General features: G+C 44.1%; 1 protein-coding gene across 2 annotated transcripts in view; it reads left to right on the top strand.

Annotated features, from left to right (window-relative positions):
• mcc (MCC regulator of WNT signaling pathway) overlaps positions 1-24852 on the top strand; it is a 122737-nt gene that overhangs the window by 25082 nt on the left and 72803 nt on the right. The window contains exons 1-2 of one of the 2 annotated variants that reach the window (XM_072658364.1): positions 11346-11402; positions 12180-12293. In XM_072658364.1, the coding sequence (XP_072514465.1) occupies positions 11352-11402; positions 12180-12293 (165 nt within the window). In that variant the 5' untranslated portion in view covers positions 11346-11351. Of the gene's footprint in view, positions 1-11345; positions 11403-12179; positions 12294-24852 lie in introns of those variants that run through there. The other variant, XM_072658282.1, reaches the window with a different exon arrangement.

Below are 24852 nucleotides of genomic sequence, written 5' to 3'. Positions count from 1 at the left end.
TACTTCTCTAAGCAAGCTGGGCCACACTAATGCCGTAGTAGCGACGCTGTATGAGCCAGACAGGCGGGCTGTGCTAATGCCATGGTAGCGATGTCGGACGAGGCCCATAGCCGACTCAAGTGTGCTAAGGTTTATTAGGCTACAGCGCACTAAAAGTGTTATTTGGCTAAAATGGGACGTATTCTTGTACTTCTTGACCCTTTCTCTCTAGAGAGTCGCCCAGGTGCTCGTTCAGTCTCTCGTCACTTTAAGACTTGATTACTGGAGCTCTCTTCTGGCTGGTCTCCCTCTGCGCACCATCAGACTCCTGCAACTTATCAGGGATGCAGCGGCACGGGTCGTCTTCAACGTTCCTAAATTCAGCCATGTCTCCACTGCTGCGTTCTCTCTTCACTGGCTTCCTGCAGATGCAGCTCCCATCAGATTCAGAACCCTGACTCTGGCCTACAAAGCCAAGAATGGACCAGCCCCTCCGTACTTGATGGTCATGGTCAAAAGCCGATCTGCACCAAGAGCCCTTCCAGCTTCAAGTACGGCTCGGCTTGACCCGCCACCCCTCAAAATCCACAGAAGACAAGTGTCCAGGCTTTTTACTGTCCTGCACCAAAGTGGTGGAACAAACTTCTCCTGGGTGTCCGAACGGGGTACTTGGGTAAATAGCAGAGTGGTCACCTTACTGACTTGTGTTTAGTAGAGTTTAAACTTGGAGGATCTTTGAATTATTAGTCTATTTAAACCAGCTGAGGTTTTCTTGGGTAAATAGCAAAGCACTTTTGTAAGTCGCTCTGGGTAAGAGCGTCTGCTGAATGCCTTAAATGTAAATTTAGAAATATAGAGATCCAGGATCCTGCAGCACAAAGGTGACGCAAATATGGCAGCAAACAGCGGATCCCTATGTCATTAAGCCCTCCCAACAAACTGTTCTGTGGCCCCATGTACGGTGAGAAAACTGTAAGCTGTCTGTGTTCTTACAAACGTAGAGGTCAGGATGTTGGATGATCACCACCTTTCCTCATCCTCATCTCCCCAACTCATTCCAAAAGTGCTGGATGGAGCACCAGCCATCGTTCCAGAGTTCCACTGCTCCACAGCTCAATGCTAGGGGGCTTTACACCCCTCTAGCCCATGCCTGGCTTTAGGCACAGTGCTAGTCTGCTCCAGAAAATCCTATTCTACTGGCAGATAGGCTGTCTGTGTGACCTTTTATTCTTTTATTTTTAGGTGAAAGTGACTGTTGGGTAAACTCTGTCCAAATGTAGTCAAGTCCTAAGTTTGCAACGGACCCCGAGGGCCTTAGATATGTCATACACCATCATACAGTCGTTAGAAGTGTAAGCAAGTCTGTGGAATATGCTTGGAAGGGGGACGAGTGTGTGATGTAGGCCTGTACTACACACAGTATATGACATTGTAGCTACACTAGCTTCTAGGTCATCCTCCGACACCAGATGTGTCTCGTCTGGTTGCTTTACGCCACTGTAAACGTAAAGACCCAGCTTTCTCGCAGAACAGCCTAAACACCCCCGAGATCAGTGCTCAGCGCCCACTCCCACCACCACTGCGCTCTCAGTTAACAAACCTGCGTCCTCGCTCACCCTGCACAGGATGCTCCTGTACTTTCCATCACCTTTCCATCTCATTGAGTGCATGAAATGGACGGGGGTTGCGGGGTCAAGCGCTGCGCGTAATGCTTTTAACTTAATTGTACTCCTGAAGAAACGGCATTAACGAGCTGCGTGGGTTTAAAGAGCTCCTCCCACGTCCCTCGAGCATGGTTTTAATAACGAGTGCCTCTTGTCTGTCAGTAGGTTTCCCAGGCTCGTACGTAAGGCCTGTTGCAACATCTGCGTGACTGTATAAACAGCAGCTGGAGTGAAGCCTGAGCTGCTCACAGTGCACTCCTCGGCCTTGGTCGACGGTACAGGAGGTGTTTAGTTGTGAAATTCTGTTGAAAAGTTGGAGGATTTCAACAGAGGCGCTATTTGCAGTTTTGGATGTGGAAAATGATTGGAAATTTAGAGCAGATTGCATCCACTATGCGTCCAAAAGTTTGTGGACACCCCTTCTAATTCACTTATGCATGTAACTGGTCTAGTCTCTGTAGAGAAGAACTGCCAGTAGAATAGGACTCTCTGGAGCAAATAAACACCAGGAACCTGTAGGCACCATGATGCCTAATGCCAGGCGAGGGCTAGAGGGGTACAAAGCCCCCCAGCATTGAGCTGTGGAGCAGTGGAAGACCTGTGTTCTCTGGAATGATGGATGGTGCTCCATCCAATACTTTTGAGATTGGGGAGTTGGGGATGAGGTTGGGTGGTGATCATCCAACATCTTGACCTCACTGACGCTCTTGTTACTGAATACAATCAAATCCTAACAGCAGTGCTCCAATTTCTAATGGTAAGTCTTCTTTGGATAGCAGAGACTTTCATTTTCTCCATCAAATGCAGGATCATTTTGTAATGCCCTTGATTTTTTTTGGAAGCAACTATGAAATGAGCAGGTGTCCCAATACTTTTGTCCATATAGTGTAACTACTGTGTTTTCCAGAGTTTCTCTTTTGCTGGTCTCTGTGGGTTTAGCCTGTAGAAAAGTTGGAGGCTTTTAAACGAGACGATGTTTGCATTTTCTTGATGTGGAAAATGATCAGAACTTCAGATCAAAGCTGACAGATTCAGAAATGCCTCATTTACATTTAAGGCTTTTAGCAGATGCTCTTATCCAGAGCGACTTACAAAAGTGCTTCACTGTTTACTCAAGAAGAACCTCAGCTAGTTTAAATAGACTAAACATTCAAAGATGTCTCTAATCTTAGACTCTACTAAACACAAGTCAATATGGAGACCATAGTACTGTACTCTTCGCCCAAGTATTCTCAGAAGAGGAGGGTCTTCAGACAGTGAGCGTTGGACTCTGCTGTTCGGACACCCAGGGGAAGTTCAGTCCACTACTTTGGTGCAGGACAGAAAAAAGCCTGGACGCTTGTCTTCCGTGGATCTCAAGGGATGGCGGGTCGAGCCGAGCCGAGCCTAATACTCGAAGCTGGAAGGGCTCTTGGTGCAGACCGGCTTTTGACCATCACCATCAAGTATGAAGGGTCTGGCTGGTCCAGTCTTGGCTTTGTAGGCCAGCATCAGGGTTCTGAATCTGATGGGAGCAGCAGCTGCAGGAAGCCAGTGAAGAGAGAACGCAGCAGAGGAGGAGATGAACATGGCTGAATTAAAAAATGTTGACGTCCCGTACCGCTGCATCCTGGATTAACTGCAGGGGCCTGATGGTGTGTAGAGGGAGAGCAGCCAGAAGAGAGCTCCAGTAATCAAGTCTCGAAGTGACGAGAGACTGAACGAGCACCTGGGTGACCTCGAATTCTCCGGATGTTGAACAGGAGAAACCTGCGTGACAGACTTTTATATTTCAAGTCAATCAAATGTAAATAAATGATCTGCAATGACCAATAAAATTTGAGTTCACAGATATTTCAAGCAGATAAAAGCTTCTGCACCAAAATACACTACATGGACAAAAGTATTGGGACATCTAATTATTCATTGGCATCTTTTTCACTGAAGGGCCAAATGATTACTAATGTTGTGCGTACCGTTCTGCACCAGTGCAGACCCATTAGACCAGTTACGGTTTCTTTTTCCATTTGCTGTGTTGCTAAATCAGGTCCAGGAACTGCACACACAGCGTCTCGTAATAATTATACGACGGCTTCGCTCTTTAGTCTTGCGCTACAAGCACAAGGCCAACATACGACTTAGAAGATACTTCTAATATCTTCTGCTGAATGCCACAGTGAGAAGCCATGAGAACACTTTGCTGAAGGTCCGAGGCACCTGGGATCAGTGGTTTTTAAATATAATGAGTTGCCAGACTGGCTGAGGGAGGGAATGTTCTGGAGTCTTTCTGACACGCTTTGGCCCTAAATGTACCCAATTAGCCCTGCTATTGAACAGTTCCCTTGTGATCCATTCCGGGGCCTGGCAGTCTGCAGGCTCGAACATGATTAGATAAATGAAACACTGTTGCTTATGTGCAGCACAGAGAGCGGTTCTGTAGCTGGAGAGGTGAGAACGATGCCTTCTGCCCTCTCTGAGGTTTTTTTTTGTAGACCCTGAGAGAACAATTAGCGTAATTGGCGCAGTATATTTTCTGGGGTTTTTTTTATTTTTTTTAGGAGACTTGAAATGTCACGGAGCTGAATCAATAGTGCCTGTTAAAGATTCATGCAGGCTCTTTATTCGAACCCAAATAACCTTGTGGATATGGTTCCCAGAGTGATCTTACAGCTGAGGTCATTTCGCTATCGATTGCAGCACTGAAACATATTTAAGGAGCGCTGTCTCCAGATTCTTAAAATAAGCTTTCTCACCTGGCAGCGATTGGTGGAAGGCCTTCTCCAGGCCTTCATCCCCTTTATTTGCCCACAGCTCACAGTCTATCCCCATTCGAACAAACCTCGCACCCACCACCACCACCCTGTCTTCTCCATCTTCACATGCAGACCACAGAAAAGCCGACCTGGGCTCCATCCTCCCGTTCCACCTCAGGGATTGGTCCACACTAGCAGTTTATAGTCTGAAGAGCTTGGCTCCAGGTTTCTCCTGGACACCCCTAATCAGCCAGCACAGCGTGGATGTGTTTAATTCCATCATCCATCAGCAGCAGCAGCTTCACCTGATTTATCATCATTAAGCCCTGATTCACCAAACCAGGTGTTGATTGGAGGTGAACTCCATGAGGAGAACTTTGGAGATGTTTTAATGAACAGTGTGGAGCTGTGGACTCTGAAATGATGGTGGTGCTTCATCCAGTACTTCTGGGATGAGTTGGGGATAAGGTGGGGTGGTGATCATCCAACTTCCTGACCATACTAATGCTCTTGTTAGTGCATGCAATCAAATACTAACAGCAATGCTCCAAATTATAATGGAAAGCCTCCTTTGGACAGTAGAGACACTTCATTCATTTTCTCCATCAAAAGCAGGATAAACTTTTTTCTTAAACTCTTGATTTCAGAAGAAACTGTGAAATGAGCAGGTGTCCAAATACTTTTGTCTATATAGTGTAACTAGTGTGTTTTCCAGAGTTTCTCTTTTGCATATCTCTGAAGTTCTCTGGTCTCTGTGGGTTTAGCCTGTAGCTCTCATAATGTTAGTCTAGCTTTCCATGAATAATGCAGCTGTAATTACGCAACGGTGCTTTCTGTCGGGGTACAGACCCCTTGTCTTTTAAGAGCTTTGTGCTTTCTTGCTGATTGGGGTTTTTAATGAGAAACTCAGACAGACATACAGTAGAAACTCCGTACAAGCCGATCTTCATTCTGACCTTTAAAGAATTGCCAGTCTGGCTTTGTTTTATGTTGCATCAACAAAGTTTTACTGGGTGAGTTTTGATCTCGCTGTTAATTGAGTGCAAGATGTTCTCCACTATTGTCCAAATGTTTGTGGACACCCCTGCTAATGAATGCATCCGGCTACTTTATGTTGCACCTATTGCAAATGCATACACACACAGCTTGTCTAGTCCATATTGGGACAAACTGCTCGTAGGATAGAACTAAAAAGCCCCCCAGCATTGAGCTGTGGAGCAGTGGAACTGACTGTGCTCTCTGGAATGATGGATGGTGCTCCATCCAGTACTTTTGGGATGAGGTGGGGTGGTGATCGACCGACATCCTGACCTCACTAACGCTCAAATCCTCACAGCAATGCTCCTCCAAAATCTAGTAGGAAGCCTTATTCCCTGGACTGTAGAGGCAGTTACTCAAACAAAAGCAGAATGAACTCTATAAGCTCTTTTATTTTTTAATTTAAGAAGGTACAAGGAATGTGCAGGTGTCCCAATACTTTTGTCCATGTAGTGTATAATGCATTACATACTTATCTAATTAGACATTTAATTAGCCAAGAATGTCTACAGTGTTGACTCTGGACTTCTAAAGGTTGAGAGCAAGATGGCTGTAAGCTGGTATCTCAACCTAGATGGAAGAATTGGAGGAGACGGGGAGGAATCCTCAGGAGGACGACTCCTAAAACAAACATGCGCATACACACACACACACACACACACCCACACACACACACACACACAGCTGCTGAGGAAACACATTACCAGAGACCTTTTAATAGCAGAGGAAGTAAATGGTGTCATTTTTAGACTGATGCCCTTGTTTTGGTCAGCTAGCGGATCTGACACAACAGTTAGAGACAGGGGGTGTGAACAGCGTCAGTCAGTCAGTCCAGACACAGTCAGCTCGGCTCCAGACACACTTCATTTAATGATTTAGAGCCTGCATGTCATATGATGAGAGGAGTGAAGGTGAGTGCTGGAGCACAGGGTGGCCAATAAGGTTAAAATATCACCTGAGCTATTTAACCTATTCTAATTAGTTTCTGGTGTTTGGGGAGCTGAACGGACTCGACGCATAAGCAGTGATGTTTCACCTACTCAGACATCAGACATCTCAGACAGTCTCCTGAAAAGATAATGATTCCTTAGAGAATTGTCACATGGGTGCCTCTTCTAGCCCCTTCTGAAGAACAGAAGCTGGAAAGGGTTCCCGGGTCCCCAGCTTCACCGCACCGACACCTGTTCTGGCCAACATCGCTTAAGAGCATGGCCGGTTGTGCTCTCTCAGACTCCGGCTTCAGAGGTCAAAGCGGCATGACTCGGAATTTAAACTTACGACCCCCAGGCCTTACTGGCAGCACCGCTAAGCCACTTGAAACCCATTTTCTATGGCATTTTTATACTTGTAGTTCGGTTCCCTTGGTCCGGACCAAGCAGGGAGATAATGCTGAGTTTTGAAACACTGTGTAGTGTGGAAGTGTGGTAGTGTGTGGGTTGGGACACAGCCCTACTTAAGGAACGCGTCAGACAGAAGCTGTTGTGATGGAGCGAGCAGAGAGGGTAGGTACTAGGTTTAGGTACTAGGTTTAGGTACTAGGTTTGGGCAGGAGTGAACCAGTGCTCTGCGTTTGCTTTGTGATGCCTTTGGTTCGAATTGCGTTCATAATTCCAACGAACCGCACAGAGTCCGGCATTAACACTTACTCTAACAAACGGCACTAACAGAGCAATCACACCAGGGTTCGTTTTTGGCTTTTGGCTTTTCTGATGAAGCCAAAATGAAAATCTTGAGAATTGCCCTTGATCTCGTTTGTTCTAAAAACAGCTTGAAGCTTTAAAATGAGCTGTTTTTAATTACATTCTTCTCTAAGGTTAAGCATCTAAATGTAGGCTGTCACGCGTAAGCCCAGAAACACACACTAAGACCAAATATTGGTGCAACTGGAACTTTAAAAGAAGGCTTTGAAAGCAGTCCCGTCGTCTAATTTGGTGTAGGTGTCCCTTGTATACTATAGCTATAATATGACAGTTTTTTTTTACGAGAGCCGAAGCTGTTTAGTGTGATGTGTGAAACCTAATGCTCTATTCTGAGAACATCTTAAAATGCACACCATACCATAGGCAGCTCTCTGCTGTCATTCTGTCAACTGTTCTCTGGCATGATATCGATATCTGCCTGCAGCTCTGAGCATGTTCAAGCAGCTCAGTGGCTGCATTTCAGCCTTGAAATGGTTTCCTTGAAATATTTTTTTTCCCAACCACTGATGAATAAGGGCCTGGGGCCTGGGGCCTGGTTCTGTCACCACCCACCCAAATTTCTGGAGGTTCCCGGTGGCCATGGCCAAGCCCAGAAGCGTGGAGGGAATGGCATAGAGGCTTTGAGGGCCTGGTTCCACTATCCACCCAAAATAATGGAAGGGGGTGTTCCATTGGCTTGAAGGTGTGCCAGGACCCTTTACCCGGCGTCCTTAGCCAGAGCTCCAGACCTTTGGTTCTGCCACCTACCTAATTTTGAGTCCAGTCCGTATTCAAGCCACTGTTTCAAGCCACTGTTCATAGCACCCAACCCAGGAGATGGTTCTACCACCTGAATTATGGAGTCCCATTGATCCCCCATGGACTTGGGAACTTGCATGGGAGGCTCGGCAGACTGGTTCTATGGAAGGGGAAGTCTGATCAGTACAAATCCTTTCTGGGAGCCTTCAGCCACCTTCCCTAGTTTCTAGCCAGAGCTCAGGACCGGGTTCTGTCACCCACCTGAATTAATAGAAGGGGGGTTTGATTGACTTGAAATTGCAGGGAGTCTCCTGCTTCAGTTCCCAGCTGGGACCCCAGACCCTGGTTCTGCCACCCCCCAAAATCATTCAAAGGGGATGTCCCATCACCATTAAACCTTTAAGGGAGCCTTTAGGCATCGTTTGCATCACCTATCCCAGGCCCTGGCTCTGCTACCCTCTGAAATAAGGGTTAGGGCTGTCACTAGGCTTGATGATTCCGTCTTCTGTAATACAGTGAATACATCAGCAATTGGTTTGAAACATCTGTCAGGCACCAGTTGCACACGGTTATCCATAACTGTACCCCAGACCTTCTTGACTAAAGGCTGGATGACTCTTCTGGTCTCTAAGTGCTGTAAATTGTGTGTGTGTGATGCAGGCGTTAGTTGTTTATGACTGTGGCGGGTGAGTGTGCTTTTACTGTCACCAGTTGGGTGGGGTACACCATTTCTGATGAATGACTCTTGACATTGGTGGAGATTGAGAGAGAGGCGGAGCGGGGTGAGTGTCTCTGTGTATATTCAGACAGATGATTGGCCCATGTCTGAGAGCAAGACCCCTAGAGTGTTGTGAAGTGCCTGAACATCTGTAAAAACACCCAGGCTCCATCTGTCAAACCCACAGACACTCTTGCGTACAGACTACCCCCTCCTCCTTTTGGCTCTAAATAGATAATGGAAGTGCATTACAGAGCACTAATATAATTTTTCCTGTGAGATAAGTGACGGGGTCTGCCGCCAGCCCCCCCCACCCCCCCCACACACACATCTCCAACAGGGTATTGATCACAGCCTGGATCTAGAACCTCCTGTATAGCACTGCATATCTCCTACACGGCAGCTGTGTGCTAACAAATAGCCCTTTTTCCTTTGCATTCTTATGACCTGATCTACAGGGGGACGTGAGCGGAAGCGTCAAGCCTGCATTCCTTCATTTACCACAATCCCATCTGCCGCTCCATTCCAATCCAATTCCAACCCCCCCCCCATCCGCGACAGAGGAGGTTAAGCAAATTCGTCTGCTTTCATTACGTCTGAGGGCCATCTCTGAAACGGACAACTCCTATCTTCATCACATCTCGTTCTAGATGCGACAGGGCCATTTTAATGGGGGCCAAAGGTCGCTCTCGTTCGAGCGATCTCTAATTGCCTGGCTGTCGCCAGCTCGAGTCATTCCTTCCTCTTCCACGTGCCAGTCTTCATCACAGCATTAAAAAATATACATTTTCCTGACATTTTCAGAGATGACTTTTCTAGCAAATGACTGAATCTGCCGTGCTTATTAACCCTTAGCCGGCACAGCGGTCCCCGGAAAGGAAGACCCAGTGTCCCAAATCTCAGGTCACTGCCTTAAGAAGCAGTGAAGGGATGAAGGTCTCTGTAATCGAGGCGAAAAGACATACGGATGTTGCCATGATCTGGACAGCCTGCGGTCAGATGTAAGCATTTAGCTGTGTTAGTGTTAGCCATTGGCATTTTTTCACCCATTAAAAAATAAATAAATAAACTTGACACAGGCTACAAATAGGGTTGGGAGTATAATGGTAATACCGTATATTGCTGTATGAGGACGGTATTTCAGAGTTACGACTGACTGATTGGTGATGGTGTGCTCTAAAAAAAAAAAAAAAAACGCTGGGGGAAAAAACAAGCCCCCATAGTAGAGTGTCCTGAGAGTCCTGAGAGTCCTAGGAGTCCTAAGACCACCCCCCGACTCTGTGCTCTCAGATATGAGGCTTTATCCTCTAAACAGGTGGGATTTGAGCCTCAGTTAGCTGGAACACGGCCTGTGCTGTGGGGTTTAGCCTGCTAGCTAACTTATCTTACTATAGCTGGATAGTGCCAGCTGACTACGAGTCCAAACACGGCAGAACCAGTGGCTCGACTTCCCTCTCAGTTTTTACTTGTGCTGGGAGCTCAGCAGTTAGTCAACAGCAGCTGCTCTGGGTTACTCGCTGGAGCTGGAGCTGAGCTAGTTAAGCCAAAGCTAGCTTAGCGAGTGGCTACAGGCCCAAACCCATGGAGAAAATAAACATCACTGAGCTTTCTGTCCTTCCAACTGCAGCCGCTCCTTCTCGTCTATGTCCTTCTCGTCTAAGCATTTGACGATTCAGTCAGGTTTCAGTCAGCCAGACTTAACTGGTTCTGCTCCACGATTGCACATAGCTGCATAGCTTAGCACAGCCTAGCCTAGCTTAGCACAGCTTAGCTCTATAGAACAAGAACAAATGCAATCAAACGATTATTCTCGGTGTCTTAAGGATAGTGCTACCGTCCATTTTGGGTCCTCTAAGTGTCTGCACTTCTTGCCGTGATGTGCAGTTGGCTAGCTAGCTGAAGAGATTGTAGCCAATTGGCTGGTTTAAGCCGTTTCAGCCTCTCCGGAGGCCTCCATATGCCACGGTGCAGTCGGCTTTTGAAGATTACCACAACAGGGCATTTTTACGCTCGGCCTAAAGTTAGCTTTCAGCCTCCAGTCAAGCATTTTTCTCTCTGGTCTCTGGTCAGCTTTACGCCCACCTTCTCACGAAGTAGCCATTGCTATTAGCCTCTTTGGCCTTCTCTCAGTCTTCTCTTAATGAAGACTTCGGTGCCAGTCTGGGGGATTTTTGACTTTTTGGCCTGTTTTCCGAGCTCTGTTTTAGTTTCTTTTCAGTGAAGAAACAACAGTGTTTCAGTTCCCTGTTCCGAGCTCTCGTTATTCCACCAGTATATGTACAGTATGTACAGTATGTACAGTTTTTAGCATGTGCACTATGCTAACTTGGCCTGTAAGCTTCCACTGCTTATTAGTTGTTGATTTTGGGCCGAGGCCAGTGGCCGAATTAGCAGGGCTTTGCTGCAGCCGCTGGCCGAGGAAGTGAAACCGGCCCAGCTCTGCTCTGCAGACGTTTTGGTGGACGCTGCGTGGCGAGTGTGGTCAGTTTTTGACACCCCCCCCCACACACACACACACTCTGTCTTATCTCCAGGGTGGAGCTAACTAGCCGGTTAACTAGTAGGCCCTCTGGCTCGCTCTCGCGCACGCCTTCGCACTCTCAAACTGCGGTGAGACGCTCGCCAGACGCTCACAGTGTGGGAAAGTGGTGCTTTCTCAAAAGGGCCTTTTGTATGTGTGGTTGTTGATGCCAGCGCTGGTTGGCTCTTTCTTCTAAAGCCTCAGGGTGTGTGTTTATCTCACTCTCAGCCAGCGTAGGCACACACACACACACACACACGCATGCCACTCCTTGCAGGGAAGAGTGTTTCACCGCGGCACTCTCGTTATCAGGTGAGCTTTTGAAAGCGAAACTGACACTCGGGTTTAGGTTTAATCAGCTGTGTGCAGAAAGAGTGATTAATTGCTGGAGAGAATATGCATGATAGTGTGTGACAGCATAGGAGAGTGTGTGTGTGTGTGTGCATGCACAGTCAGACAGCTGTATGGGAACTCATGTGTGAAATCTCAGCGGCCCACCGGAGTGAAGAGCCTGCGTGTGCCACATGCTGAAACGCTGCTGCACTTACCACAACAGTCTTTGTGTGTGCGGGTGTTTGTTTTCATGCCGTTTCAGGACGTCAGAGGTCTCTGCTTTGTGGGGAAAACCCATGGAAAGCAGCACCAACAACAGGCAACAAGAAATGCCTGTGAATAAGGACCCCCCATGAAGACCTCCTTCTGTGTTAAACATATTTAAACACACACTGTACGTCTAAAAGTATGTGGACACCTGTGCTCCTCCAGGGTAGCTTTTGAAATCAAGGGTAATAAAAGGGAGTTTGGTTAACCTTTGGTGCAGTAACAGCCTCTACTCTCTGCAAAGGCCTTGCACTAGATTTTGAAACATTGCTATGAGGATTTGATGGCATTCTGCCTTGGTGAGGTCGTTGGTGAGGCATTGGCTGGAGCTCAAGCACTACACTGCTCCACAGCCCAGTGCCACAGGGCTTTATATACCCCTCTATCTGCAGGATGGTATCGGGCATGGTGTGCATCTACAACCTTCTTGAACCTATCTTGAATGAATATACTGACTCACACACTCTCTCTCTCTCTCTGTCTCTCTAGCTACATCTGGCCGCTCTGGCGTCTCTGAAGGGTGACGTGGTGGAGCTCAACAAGCGCCTTGTGCACAGCGAGAGAGAGCGAGACGTGCTGGAGAAAAGACTGGCCAAAGCACAGGTCAGAAACCGCATGTACACACACACACACACACACACACACACACACTCAAGGAAGGGTTGCAAGCTTGCAGTCATCTTCTACCTTTAACCCCTTTAAGCTCTGAGGAGCTGTCAGTAGGTCTTCAGGTCCTAAACTGCATAACATGCGCAGGAAGTTCACAGTATCTACTGAATAATCTCTACTGATGAATGAACATTTAGGATTACACATAGGATTAACAGCTGAATTAAAATTTCTTCAGCGAATAATGCCTGCATATTAACCCCAGTAGTTTCTATAAGCCTTTCTAATGACTTAAAGTAAGTATGACTAACTAAACAAGAGTTGAGTAATACACTTAATAGTTTCTGGAAAACACAGCCTGGGATTCACAACTGATTACTGAGTCTAGAATAACTAAATGACTAAACTGAATATTAAGCTTAGTTGTTAGTGTATGAGAATCTTTAAGATTAATAGAATAACTGAAAGGTTGAACAGTTAGCTTAGTGTTACTGGATAATAAATTAATTTAGAATTAAATCAGAGTAACTTACAAACTAAGTAATTTAATTGAGGTTTATGACTAAATAATAAGTCTTGAATAAATAAATGATCAAAGATTAACTGTGTGATAAGAATAATAACAGGAAAAGAATAAAATTCTGTAATTAAAAATTATGTAACTAATACAAATGTTTTTGGAACTGAATAATGAGACTAGAGTAGCTGAATAATAATTGAATATTAGGTTTAGTAATTACTGTATTCATATGCTTAGAATTACCTGAATGATCACTGAAAAATAAAAATCATGCGTACTGGACTAATCATTTGAAGAAATGACCATGTAATTAATTAGCCTAGTATTATAGGATAAGAAGCATACAAGCATAGAAGTTACTGGATGCTAAGTGTGAATAACGAAGTGACCAATGAAGAACTGAATAATAAAAAGAATTATTACTGGATAATGACAGAATAAGGTTAATACTGATGAAATACTGTACTGTACTGAAAGACTGTACTGAAAAGACTATAATGACATTTGATCTTAATATTTGAATATTAAACTTTAATTAAACTTAAATATTAATTACTGTATACAAAGCCTTAAGATTAATAAATGACTGATAACTGAAATATAATACTTGAATAAGACTAATTAAAAAATGACAATGTAGTAAATTAACAAGTAGCATAGTTTTATTGGATAAGTGTAACAATACATAACTAAATTAAATATATACCTTTGTATAAAAGAACTGAATAACCAAACCATTTAGAAAAAAATAAGCATAGTAGATAAAAATTTTATTAATATTTAATGCATAACAATGGAGTAAGAAAATGAAGTAATAATGGAATCATAGCTGAATAATAAACCTAATGGCTACTGGAAAACAAGGCTTTAAATTAATAACTGAATAATGAGACTAGAATAACTAAATAATAATCGAATATGAAAGTAAGTATGTACTGTATACGAAGCCTTAAGATTAAAAAACTAAAAATAAATACAAATAATTAAGACTAATAACTAAAAACCAACATAGTAATTTAATAATTAGAATAGTTTTAATGGATAAGAAGCATAACTATAAATAACTAAATTAAATAAATAAATTTGTCTAGAAGAACTGATTAACCAAATAATTTAGAAAATAATAAGCATAATAGATACGGTAAAGTTTTCGGAATAATAATGGTATAAGATTGATAATTGTAGCTAAAACAAAATACACTTAATAGCTACTCAGAAAAAGGGCTTTATATGAATAACTGATTAAGAAAAGTTGAATAACTGAATATTAAGCATAGTAATTAGTGGATATGAAGCCTTGAGGTTAACGACACAACAAAATGAGCCTGTAATAAATGAATAATTAGCATAGTATTACTGGATAATCATCATTAAGGCTTATAACTGAATAATCACTCCTTGAAAAATGAATGACCAAATAATAACTGAACCATAGGACTAATATTTACTGGATAAGAATCCTTAAGGTTCATAATGGAGTAATAACTGCGTAATGAGTGTAGGGTTTAGGGGGTTAATCTGGCAGCGGAGCTGAGCTGAAGCACCGCTCCAGTGTGTCTGGGACTGATTAGTCGGCTCTCAGCGCAGACTGAGTGTATTACCATACAACAGCCTCACGTCTGAAGTGCTCCTTTTAGAGAACCGCTCTGGACAGGTGTTAAAAAGGGGACCCTGGAGCACAGTGATGACTTTTTCTGTCTGCGCTTGTGTTTGCGTGTGTGTGTTTGCGTGTGTGTGTTTGCGTGTGTGTGTTTGCGCGTGTGTGTGTGTGTGTGTGTGTGTGTGTGTGTATATTTGTGCACTCGCGTGTTGTCATGCAGCCAGCCTGTTAGTCCACAGTGGTTGCATGCATATGTCACACACTGTCATCTAGGCTGAGCGTTACGCTCATCACACCATGCAGCCTCTGGCATGTTCTCCAGCAGTCCTGATTCTGACACTGAACTTATTCCAGTCCTCCTGAGACCGGACAGATGTCTTCGTTTGCGTGTTCTGGCGTAGCGCTACGGATCGCAACAGCTGGCTCCATTGCACCATGGGAAATGTAGTCATCCTGTTGACCTTAGCCTCATTGTTTGACCTTGAGAGAAAGTGAAAGATGGCGATGGAAGAAGATGGGAGAGGACTACAGATACAGCTTTGAAGTAAGAAGGGAAACTTAATGTGTAACAAGGAGTGCAGAAATACAGTGGTCCTCAGAACAGCACAGGCTCCAAAAGGGTAACTTTACACATTAAATAATTTCTTAATAAGCGGAAATCCATTTAAATGTGGTCTAAATATTTTATATTTCTCATTTTGAGATTTTTACACATAACACTTCAGGATTTTTTAACTTATTTAACCTATTTTACTTATTTTAGGTGATTTTATGTTCTAAAAGTGCAAAATTACAATAAGATTTTTTAGACAAGAATTCATGCTTGAAACAAGCCACTTGTTCTGCCAGTGAAATAAAACACTCAGCAGATAATAGTAGTACAGCAGTAATAAATGAAATGTTCCTATAATAGTCATACATCAATGTAAAACTGAGGAATATGAGATATTAGACTAGGTTTTAGAGGATGTCACTATGCTAAGATATAATTTTTTGAAGTCCATAGAAGGCGACAGAGTTCAGTCATGGCTTCTGTAGAGATTATTGTAATGCAGTACTTCTGGAACATTTTGATTGGCCCATTCGTCTTAAGATGTTTGCACAGTTTAAAGGGTTTAACAATGTTAAGTTATTAAAAAATAAATACAAATGGGATACCAGTTTGATAAAGGTGCAAGTGTTTGTCGCTGTACAGTGAAATATGTCTTCCACATTGGTCCCAGCTGTGGTAGTGAACACACACACACACACACACACACGTGTACTAATGGCAGTGACACACCTCCAGTGCCCGGGGAGCAGTTGGGGGTTAGGTGCCTTGCTCAAGGGCACGAGAGACAGCCTTCATGTCCTCTACCCCCAATTCTTACCTGCCTATAGGATTCGAACCAATGACCTTCCAGTCTCGAACCCACTTCTCTAACCATTAGGCCACGACTTCCCACCTTGCTTGGCAATATAAGAGCCAGTTCACTACCGTTGCTTAGATTAAGGCCGGGCTCATCTGGGTGCCCTAGAATGGAAAACAGGTGAATCTTGGTATAGTTGAATAATAACAGTTCAGTACATGGAAGTGACAAACTGTGAATGTCAAACTCTGCTGTTCCTCCTTCCTCCTTCACCATCTGTGAAACAAGCCAATTCCAAACCCCCTAAACAGTCTTGACTCATTTTATTTACCCTAACAAAATGTACATACACCCAGCCCACTACACTTTTAAAACTAAAGGTGCTACAAATGCTATTTGGAGCGATGCCATAGAAAACAACACTTTTGGTTTCATAAAGAACCAGAACCAGAAGTTAGTCGTCGAGATATGTGAGTGTGAAAAACAGATTTTCTCTTGATGTAAAGGTTCTTTATCAATTTAATGGTCACATCTCTGTTACAAAAATGCTTCTTTATTAAATCAGAAGTGTTGTTTTCTATTTTTATTGCCCTTATTTGTTCGAGTGTAGCTGAAGAGTGTACCTGCTGCAATATGCAAAATGTCTACTTTAACCAGGCTAAACACTAGCTGAACGGGCAAAGCACCGCTCATAGAAGGCCCGACCAGAGGATGTCCCGCTACAGGTGTCCGTGCAACAGCAAGAGGTAAACTGCGGCACCTGCGAGTGAAGGCTAGGGAGGAAAAAGCTGGGTGCTTGTTGGTTGATGGGCCAAAAACTAACCCTACTAGACCTTACTGCAATCTCTTCAGCTAGCTTAACCGCACATCTTCTGACTGGACACTGAGACGGGACAGATGAGGTGGCAACACTATCCAGCAGTTGTAAGTGTTAGGTGTGATTATAAAGGTTAAGGTTCTTGTTAGAGTGTTAAAGGCTAGGCTAGGCTATGCTAGGATATGCTGGGCAGCTGTGGTGCTGTAGACCTGCCTATAAAGGCAGAGCTCATCAGTTTTTGTTTCTGCATTTCCTTTACCCCCTTAAGCCCACCATTAAATAAAAACCAGGCAAAATAACAGGGTGGTAAATAGGCTTGTAAAACTGCACCTGTGTATTTTCCACCCCAACTGAAGTCACATGCTTACTTTTTTATACATTTTATACAAAATGCTCAACAAATGCAGTCTATGGTGCCTTTAAACTAAATCTTTAATTAGATTTGTGATTTTTATTATTTATTTTTATATATATATATATTTTATTTTGCTGTGCACAATTCCGTCACATCAGGTCCACAGGTCCATATCTGGCTATTTATTGCCCTACCTAAGAAGGGAAGCATATAGCGAACCTTGTGGGATTAGACCGTCCACTCCATATGTCAAGGAAGCTAGAAAAAAAAAAAGAAAAAAATCTTGGTAACCATGCCAACTCCACCATCCCTCTCGATTCTCTGACGTGGTTAGGAAAGGCTCAGTAAGCCTGCAGTGTGTGTGTGTGTGTGTGTGTGCACATGGGAGAGAGATCTACATATATGATGCAACAGTCTGTTCCACATTGACTTCACCGGTCACTAATTTGTTGACGTATTTGAGTTTAGCCCAGCTTGTTGTGGTTTTACTCTCATTCTGAGAATTCGGAGAGTTGTTTAGATCTGAGGCTCCACATGCACATGTGTACCATGTGTGTCTCAACCGTCCGAGAGGGAAACGTGCTCTGGACTGGGTTCAGTTCGTCCATGTTTTTCAGCATAACCCATTTATTTATTTATCTATTTTACCTAAACAAGGTTACCCTTCACAGACCTACACTTTTGCCTTTGCGTATGTGATCCAGGTTTAAAGGGTAAATACATTAAGATACCGCTAAGCCAAAGCATCATGACCATTACGCCTAATATGCTGTTGGTCATTTATGCCCTGACAAAACAGCTCCAACATATCAACACATGGACTCTGCAAGGCATCCTGTAGTATTGTCCACCAAGACGTTACCTGCAGATCCTAACGAGGCTCGTAAGTTGGGTGGTTCCAGCACTTGATGCTTATTCAGCATTGTGTGTGGCAGGGCACATTATCCAGCTGATGGAGGCCACTGCCATTGAAGAAAGACGTACCTTGTCTGCAATGTGTCAAATTGACGTTTGCATGAATGCCCAGACCCAGTTTCCTAGCAATTGACCTGGTGACCTTGTCCAGTTCTGGCGCTCTCTTCGCCCTTCAGTGGTGGACGGTGGTTAGCATAGGCACATACCCAGTCCTTGTCCATGCAGCCCCATACAGAGCAAGGTGTGGTTCACCATGTGTTGTGAAACATTCCTACTATAGCTGTTATTAAACATTACAGTAGCCCTTCTGTCAGTTCAGCCTAGACGGGATAGTCTCCGTTGCCCTTGTGCATCAATGAGCCTTGGGTATCCAACACCCTGTTGCGAGTTTGTGGACGCACTGTTGGTGGGCATTAATCACTGTTTACCAGGAGCACCCCACGAGCCGTTTCAGAGCTACTCTGACCCGGTCGTCGCCGACATCTTGTCAAAGTGACTCGGGTCTTCATGCCTGCTCAACACCCCGACTACAAGAACCAAACCCTTAGTTACTATCTCGTCATGCTGTATGTTTTAAGGCTTAACCGTATATAGTTGCCATGATGTGGTGTAGAACTGTGAATTTGGCTGTTACTCCAGCTGGACTAGCAGGTTCAAGTTGCAGTCTAGCCCTGATCAGCGGTAACCTCTGACCACCAGTGTGCATGTGGGCTTCTGGATCTTTATTTCTACATGCTTCCCACTTGACTCTCGAGACTTTCTTCCACCAGGAGATCATTAAAGTGCTTAATGAAAAAGGCTTTCTCAGAGCGATTGTGATCTCATGTGGGACTTAATGAACATGTCCTTCAGTGTCCAGCCAGCCAGAGGTCATTAGGAATGCACTGACTGTAGCTGTTATTGACTATTCAGAGGTCGAACGCATGACCCTCTTCAAGCCCACATGTATACACACATGAATACACAGGAATACAGAGAGTGTGTATTACCGTCATTCAGAGCAACACAATAACATAAGATCCCACAAGAACACTGCGAGGCTAAATATGAACAAGCAGCTAATTCATGTGCAGTGGGTTTGATCTGGCACAAGAAGAAAATGCTTAAGGTTGGGAAAAAGTTCTCGAGTGGGCTCAAACCAAAGCCTGACATTTCTAATAAAGACTCACTTCACTTCCTGCATGGAGGCTGTGTGCTTATGCAATTGTTTGTGGTGAGGCCCACCATTACAGTGTTGTAAACACTCAATTTGCTGTGAATTTTCCCACTTCATGACTCATCCAAGTGCAGCACTGCCTGTTTGAAGAGCCAGTTTCTCGTTAGATTAGGTGGGTGTCGAACAACTGCCAGTATTTCAGCTTGTTTCATGATTTGGACATGTTTCAAAAGCTGTGATTGGACTGTGTTCATCCTTTTCAAGCTGCGATTGGGAAATGTGGCCAAATGTTCCCTTAAGTATGGTCAGTCAGCCAAGGTACGTTTGCGTCTGTAGTTTTGTACTTAGGTCCAGGTCATCAAATCTGGAACCTTGATTCCAGTTTCCAGTCCTGGATTTTGTCATCTCTGGAAATGAAAGCTGCTGATGTAATTGATTGGGATCACAGTGTCCAGGAATGGAAACTGGGCTCAAGGTTCCAGATTTGAAGACCTCTGGACGAAGGGCTTGAGGATTCAATCCTCGCTCCAGTCTTTGTTCTATGAGGAGTTTGGTGCAATCAAACATTGCTAGCACGTGGATTGGCTAGGCTAAATTGTCCCAAGATGTGAGTGAACGGGTGTGTATTGTACCCTTCGATGAACTGGCACCCTGTCCAGGGGGGTATTCCTGGACCCTGCGACCCTGACAAGGAAGAAGTGGATAAGACAATGAATGGATGACTGAATTATAAGCATCACACAATGCTTCCTGTCTGAGGCTACTTAGCTTGGTCTCTGAAGTCAGAGGAATATATTTACTGTTTATTTTTTTCAAGAGATCTGAAGCTATTTAGGCTGATGGTCGAAATCTAGGATTTAAATGACTCCTTAAATGTACACAATACACTTATAACACTTATAGACAGGTGTTTTTGTACAGGCATGAGCTTACAATTATGTGTATGTCTGGAAATCATGGTGTCTCGAGGTTGTTACCTTGGTGATCTCGGTTAACAGTCATCTGGCACAGGTTTAGTTTGTGTAAAAGGGAAAGAAATATGGCAAACCGGCTGAAGCTTTACATTTCCTGGCAGCTACGATGACATGTCGCATATGTGCAAATCAGAAAGGATTGCAGTCGGTTCATTAGCTCTCCTTTAAGTGATCTTAAACAGACGTGGTTGTGGTATTCTTATACTACCCACGTATTAATGCACTCTGATAATCTGTTAATAATCTGTTAATAGCTCAGAACAGGTCCATATATATATATATATATATATATATTCTAATTTTTAATTCTATTCGAACGAGGTGGGTAATATTTTAAGCAAAAGTATAATAGTCATGTAAAGACCTGGATCTGATTATATCCCTAAAAGGAAACCTTAAATATGATCTGCACAACAGCCTAGCTTGTACAAGGCTACAGCAACACTAGCACTGGACTACAAGCTCTTACGGTATGTTCTGTAGGTGCAAGATAATCGTTCATCAGGTTACACAAAATCATAAATGACTGTCAGATTTTACTTCTGCTCATAACCTCTGAATTCCTTCAGCACAAGACTCTCTCACCAGTCTTTACAAAGCATTTTCCTCCAGTGGTGGGACTGGCATCCACCTCATGCAGCTTGGAGTTTTGCCTCTTTCGCCCCTTCTCCCACTGTTCTCCCACATTTTTGCTAAGCCAATTAACCCACCCTCTTACTAGGACTCCCCCTCTCATTTGCAATGCTCCCGACACTATAAATGTGAGGACAAGCACATGCCTCCTCATGATACATGTAAAGTCAGCCATCGCCTCTTTTCAAACTGCCGCCAATGCAGCATCACTAGGCAGCCAGATCCCCAGCTCTGATACATGATGAGGTTTGAGAGAGCATGGCCAGTTGTGCTCTCTCTGTCTCCAGCTGCTGATGGCGACCCAACATGGCCCAAGATTCAAACTCTGGATCCTCAGGCCATAGTGCTCCTGCCCCTTTAATAAGTGAATGTAAAGTACAAATGTCCTGATTACACCATCATTGGTTTTACATGATGCTCGTTGTCAAGGTAACGTGTACAGTAAATGGTACCCTGCACGTGCGTGTCATTTTGGCTCGGATGACCTTTACCATGTATGTAAACTGAGATCTTCATCATCAGACTGTTGAGTAAACCCCTCAGTCTTTGCATGTAAACACATCCAAAAACACACCATTTAGCTTACTCAGTAGTCCTAGCTGTCTTTGAGCCTGAGGTTTGCCCACTTTTATACTTCTGTGACAGTGTCTGTATGCACACCAGGGTTTTTTTTCCCCCCTTAGGCATGAGACGAGCACCGGGCAGTAAGGTCATGATTAACAGCCAGTGTCATTCTCTTCTCAGCCTCTGTCAGCTCACTCTGTCGGTCAGTAGCTCTCTACAGGCATCTGACACTAATTTCCTCCGACAGAGAAAAGGCCCCAGTGCCATGGATGGATCCGCCGAAGCTGTCAGACATCCAAGATGGCTCACCTTTTAACTTTTGACCTCCACACACAGACTTTGGTTTCTGACACAGTGTGCAGTTTGAAGCAAGTGTGTGATCTATGCATGCTGCTCGCACAGTGCTGCCACTTGTTAGCTACATTAGCTACAGAGCTCGTAGCTTCAGGGCAAAACTAAAGAAGCAAACTTCAGACACCAAGCAAGTCCTGGCTGATCAGCTACAATTGAGCTGAAGGGAAAACTGTGACCTTTACCTTTGACCTCTGCACACAGGCCTACCGCTCAGAGCCGGGAGGTGTGTTCTGACCTCTCGGCTCTCGCTACTCTAAGACCTGGCCAGAGCGCCACGTTGTTCAAGAGGAACACAGTGGTGTTTGTTGCCCCAAGCTCATTTGGACTACAACGAACACTCAGTCACAGCACGCGAGCACTAGCTCTTGAATCTCCTCCAGTTATTTCTCCAACAAAGCATCCATTGTTTTCAGCTCAAGCGCTGTTGAAAGGCTGCCATATAGACTTACAGCAACCAGTTAGTACTGATTACCCAGACCTGCTCACTGGGCTAAATATTAAGCTTACAGGGAACCTAAGTGGGAATCCAAGTCTATGGCTATGTGTGTAGGTGTGGTAGTGGAAGTAAATTACCTATATATATATATATATATATATATATATATATATATATATATATATATATATATATTCAGATATATATATTCAGATATATATAGGCAAGACCACCCACATAAGACTGATGAGGATACTGCTTATATGACCAGTAGCTGACATTAATTCAAATATCTGAATATATAAGTTCTAGATTTATTTATTATTATTTAGTTCTTGGTCCTGATTCAGAATCCATTGTGAGTCATTTGGTAACTGTTTAGCACATTTTGGGGCGTCCCACAGGGTTCTGGTTTAGGGTTTATAAAACTGAGGCTAATTGTGGAACGTTAAGAACTAAAGGGGGTTCTCAGGTATTCAGGGGTTTACAAAACTAGGCATAATACAGTTCAGTTTCCAACAGCTGACCGGTTAGCTCATCTGCCCGTTTCTTTGACCGCTTGTTCATTCTTTGGTTCTTCCAACCATGCCGGCAGTGTATATATTCTGGATATAAAACCATAAGTAAAGTAAAGTTTATATTTGAACATCCTGTCTATTGTTCTTCCCAATATTCCCAATATGTCTGGAAATTCACTACACTGAGGGACAAAATGCTTTGCATCTGCTTTCTGATTCCATGTTGTTTTTGACGGATCTCCCCACAGGCCAACTCCCACTGACTAGCTAGGATCCCCCTATTACCATTACAGCCACCAAGCAGCACTTGGTGGCTAGTGCTAGGGGGACCTATGAACAGCTAGATCAATTGGCAGTACAAGATGGGGAGATATTAGAGGTACAATTCAATAACCAAATAAAAAAGCCTGTTACTACATAACTGCATTTTTATTTATTTATGTATTTATTACTAATTTTGTTTGGCCAATGTTTGATGGCAAAGCGGCATGGCTCCGTATTTGAACTCTTGACCTATTGCGTGCCATCGGAGGTGCATTTAATTACCAAGCCACTGGAAGCCCCGAAGGCTACCCCCACCCACTGTATGTTGTCATGTATGGAGTCCTGGTAAATGTTTACCAGTAGGAACTCTGATTTGTGCTCTGCTAAAGCCAGATGAGCTGTTCTGCCGGCATCAGGAGGCGCAGTTGTTTGTGCTGCAACCATGACAATAGAGCTCTGATTGGTCAGCCTGAGTTTAACACATCCATGCAGCACAGGGAACTGAGCAGGTTTCCCAGGTTTAAAAATTTTGCAGCATCTCCGGCCGTCAGTTTCGGACTCCATGTGAAAGGCAGCATTAATTTTATTGTTTTCTTTATTCATAAAAATCTAAGTGAGGCTACCTGAGGAAACACCTGGAGTGTGCAAAGCTGCATCACGACGAAGAGAGGGTACTTTGTTTAGCCCTTCTCTTTGTTCTCCACTATTTAATTTTGTGATTTTGGACCTGTGGTGAAATTCGAGAGTTCATGATGCTCCAAAGGATTCCTAGAGAGTCCTCATTAAATGACCCTGTCTTTGTTTCATGCTCACTTGGAATATTTCCAAGTTGTGTCTGCAAAAACATACCAGTCTACCAAAGTCATTGGAGGAAGGACACACACATGCAAGCACACACACACACTCCTTCGTCCCCAGGGCAGAGTAATCCCAAGCTCTGCTGGTTCTCTCCGGTCCAGTTAGGTTACCTTATCCTGTCCTGGGGGTGATGAGCTAAAAGCAGATTAATTCTGAATGTTTAGTATAAGCAGTGAAGGCTTAGCTCTGTCCCAGCCATGGTTTGGGCTGCAGTGTGAGAGCTACATATCAGGAAAAGCCATTTCTATTTCATTTCCATTTCAGTTCAGTCAAATCAGGAGAGAAGAGCTAAAGCAGTCATAGGGTCCTAAACCAGATTAACAGTGGGCCCTCTGCTCCACATCTAGACGATCAGACTTCTGGTCTGTGGAAGGCACCTGGATCTGAGCTGATGTATGCGTACTTTAATTCATCGAGTATCTGCATGATGGAGCCCTTCCAATCCTTTTTTCCCTCCTCTCGCCGTAGTCACTGTAGTAGAGACTCCATAAAGGGACATAATGCACAGCCTCAGAAGGTCTCAGAAGATAACCATGCAATCTCAGTGCCTCACTTACGGAGCACTGTATTAGGAAAGAGCACAAAAAAGGATTGGAAGGGCTTCGTAATGCTGATCCTCGACTTCAGATATGCCTGGATCAGCTCAGATCCAAGTCCCTTTGATAGGATCAGGACGTTGCACTTCTCTAATACTGGGTCTGGCCTCCTTTTGCTTGCGGATCAGCCTGTTTACACCCAGCGCTAACATGCATTTTGTATCCGGATTGGTATCTGGATCTACTTTGACCGGATTCGGTTTACACTTGTCATTAAAATGCGTCCCCAGTGTAATCAGATTTTCCCATTTTCCCAGACCTTCCCCATGTAAAAACACACCCACCTCTACATCATTTCCACTCTGGGAGATAGTGGAGGTGTAGAGGAACGGCGTCGGTTCTACAGCGTCCTCACATTCCCGTAATGGCTCTACCAGAAAATGTGACTGACTATTTATTTACTACTGACTATTTTGTGCCTGTGCCAGCCAACATCGCTTAAGAGCAGTGGGGGAGCTCACCCACCTGGACGGAGCTCGGCCAGTTGTGCTCACTCTGTCTCTGGCTGCTGATGGCAAAGCAAGTCCAACTGTTTGCTTAACCAGTATTTCAGTGTGACTAGTGCCCGTCTAAGCAGATCCACAGACACAAAAAACACATTAAGCTGAGTTTGATTCATGTCCCGAGCGGCTTTAAGTGAAATT

Source organism: Salminus brasiliensis, chromosome 1, assembly GCF_030463535.1.
Source record: "Salminus brasiliensis chromosome 1, fSalBra1.hap2, whole genome shotgun sequence".
Classification (NCBI taxonomy): Eukaryota; Metazoa; Chordata; class Actinopteri; order Characiformes; family Bryconidae; genus Salminus; species Salminus brasiliensis.
Note: the sequence above shows the minus strand (reverse complement) of the source record. Positions and strands in the feature narration are given on the sequence as shown.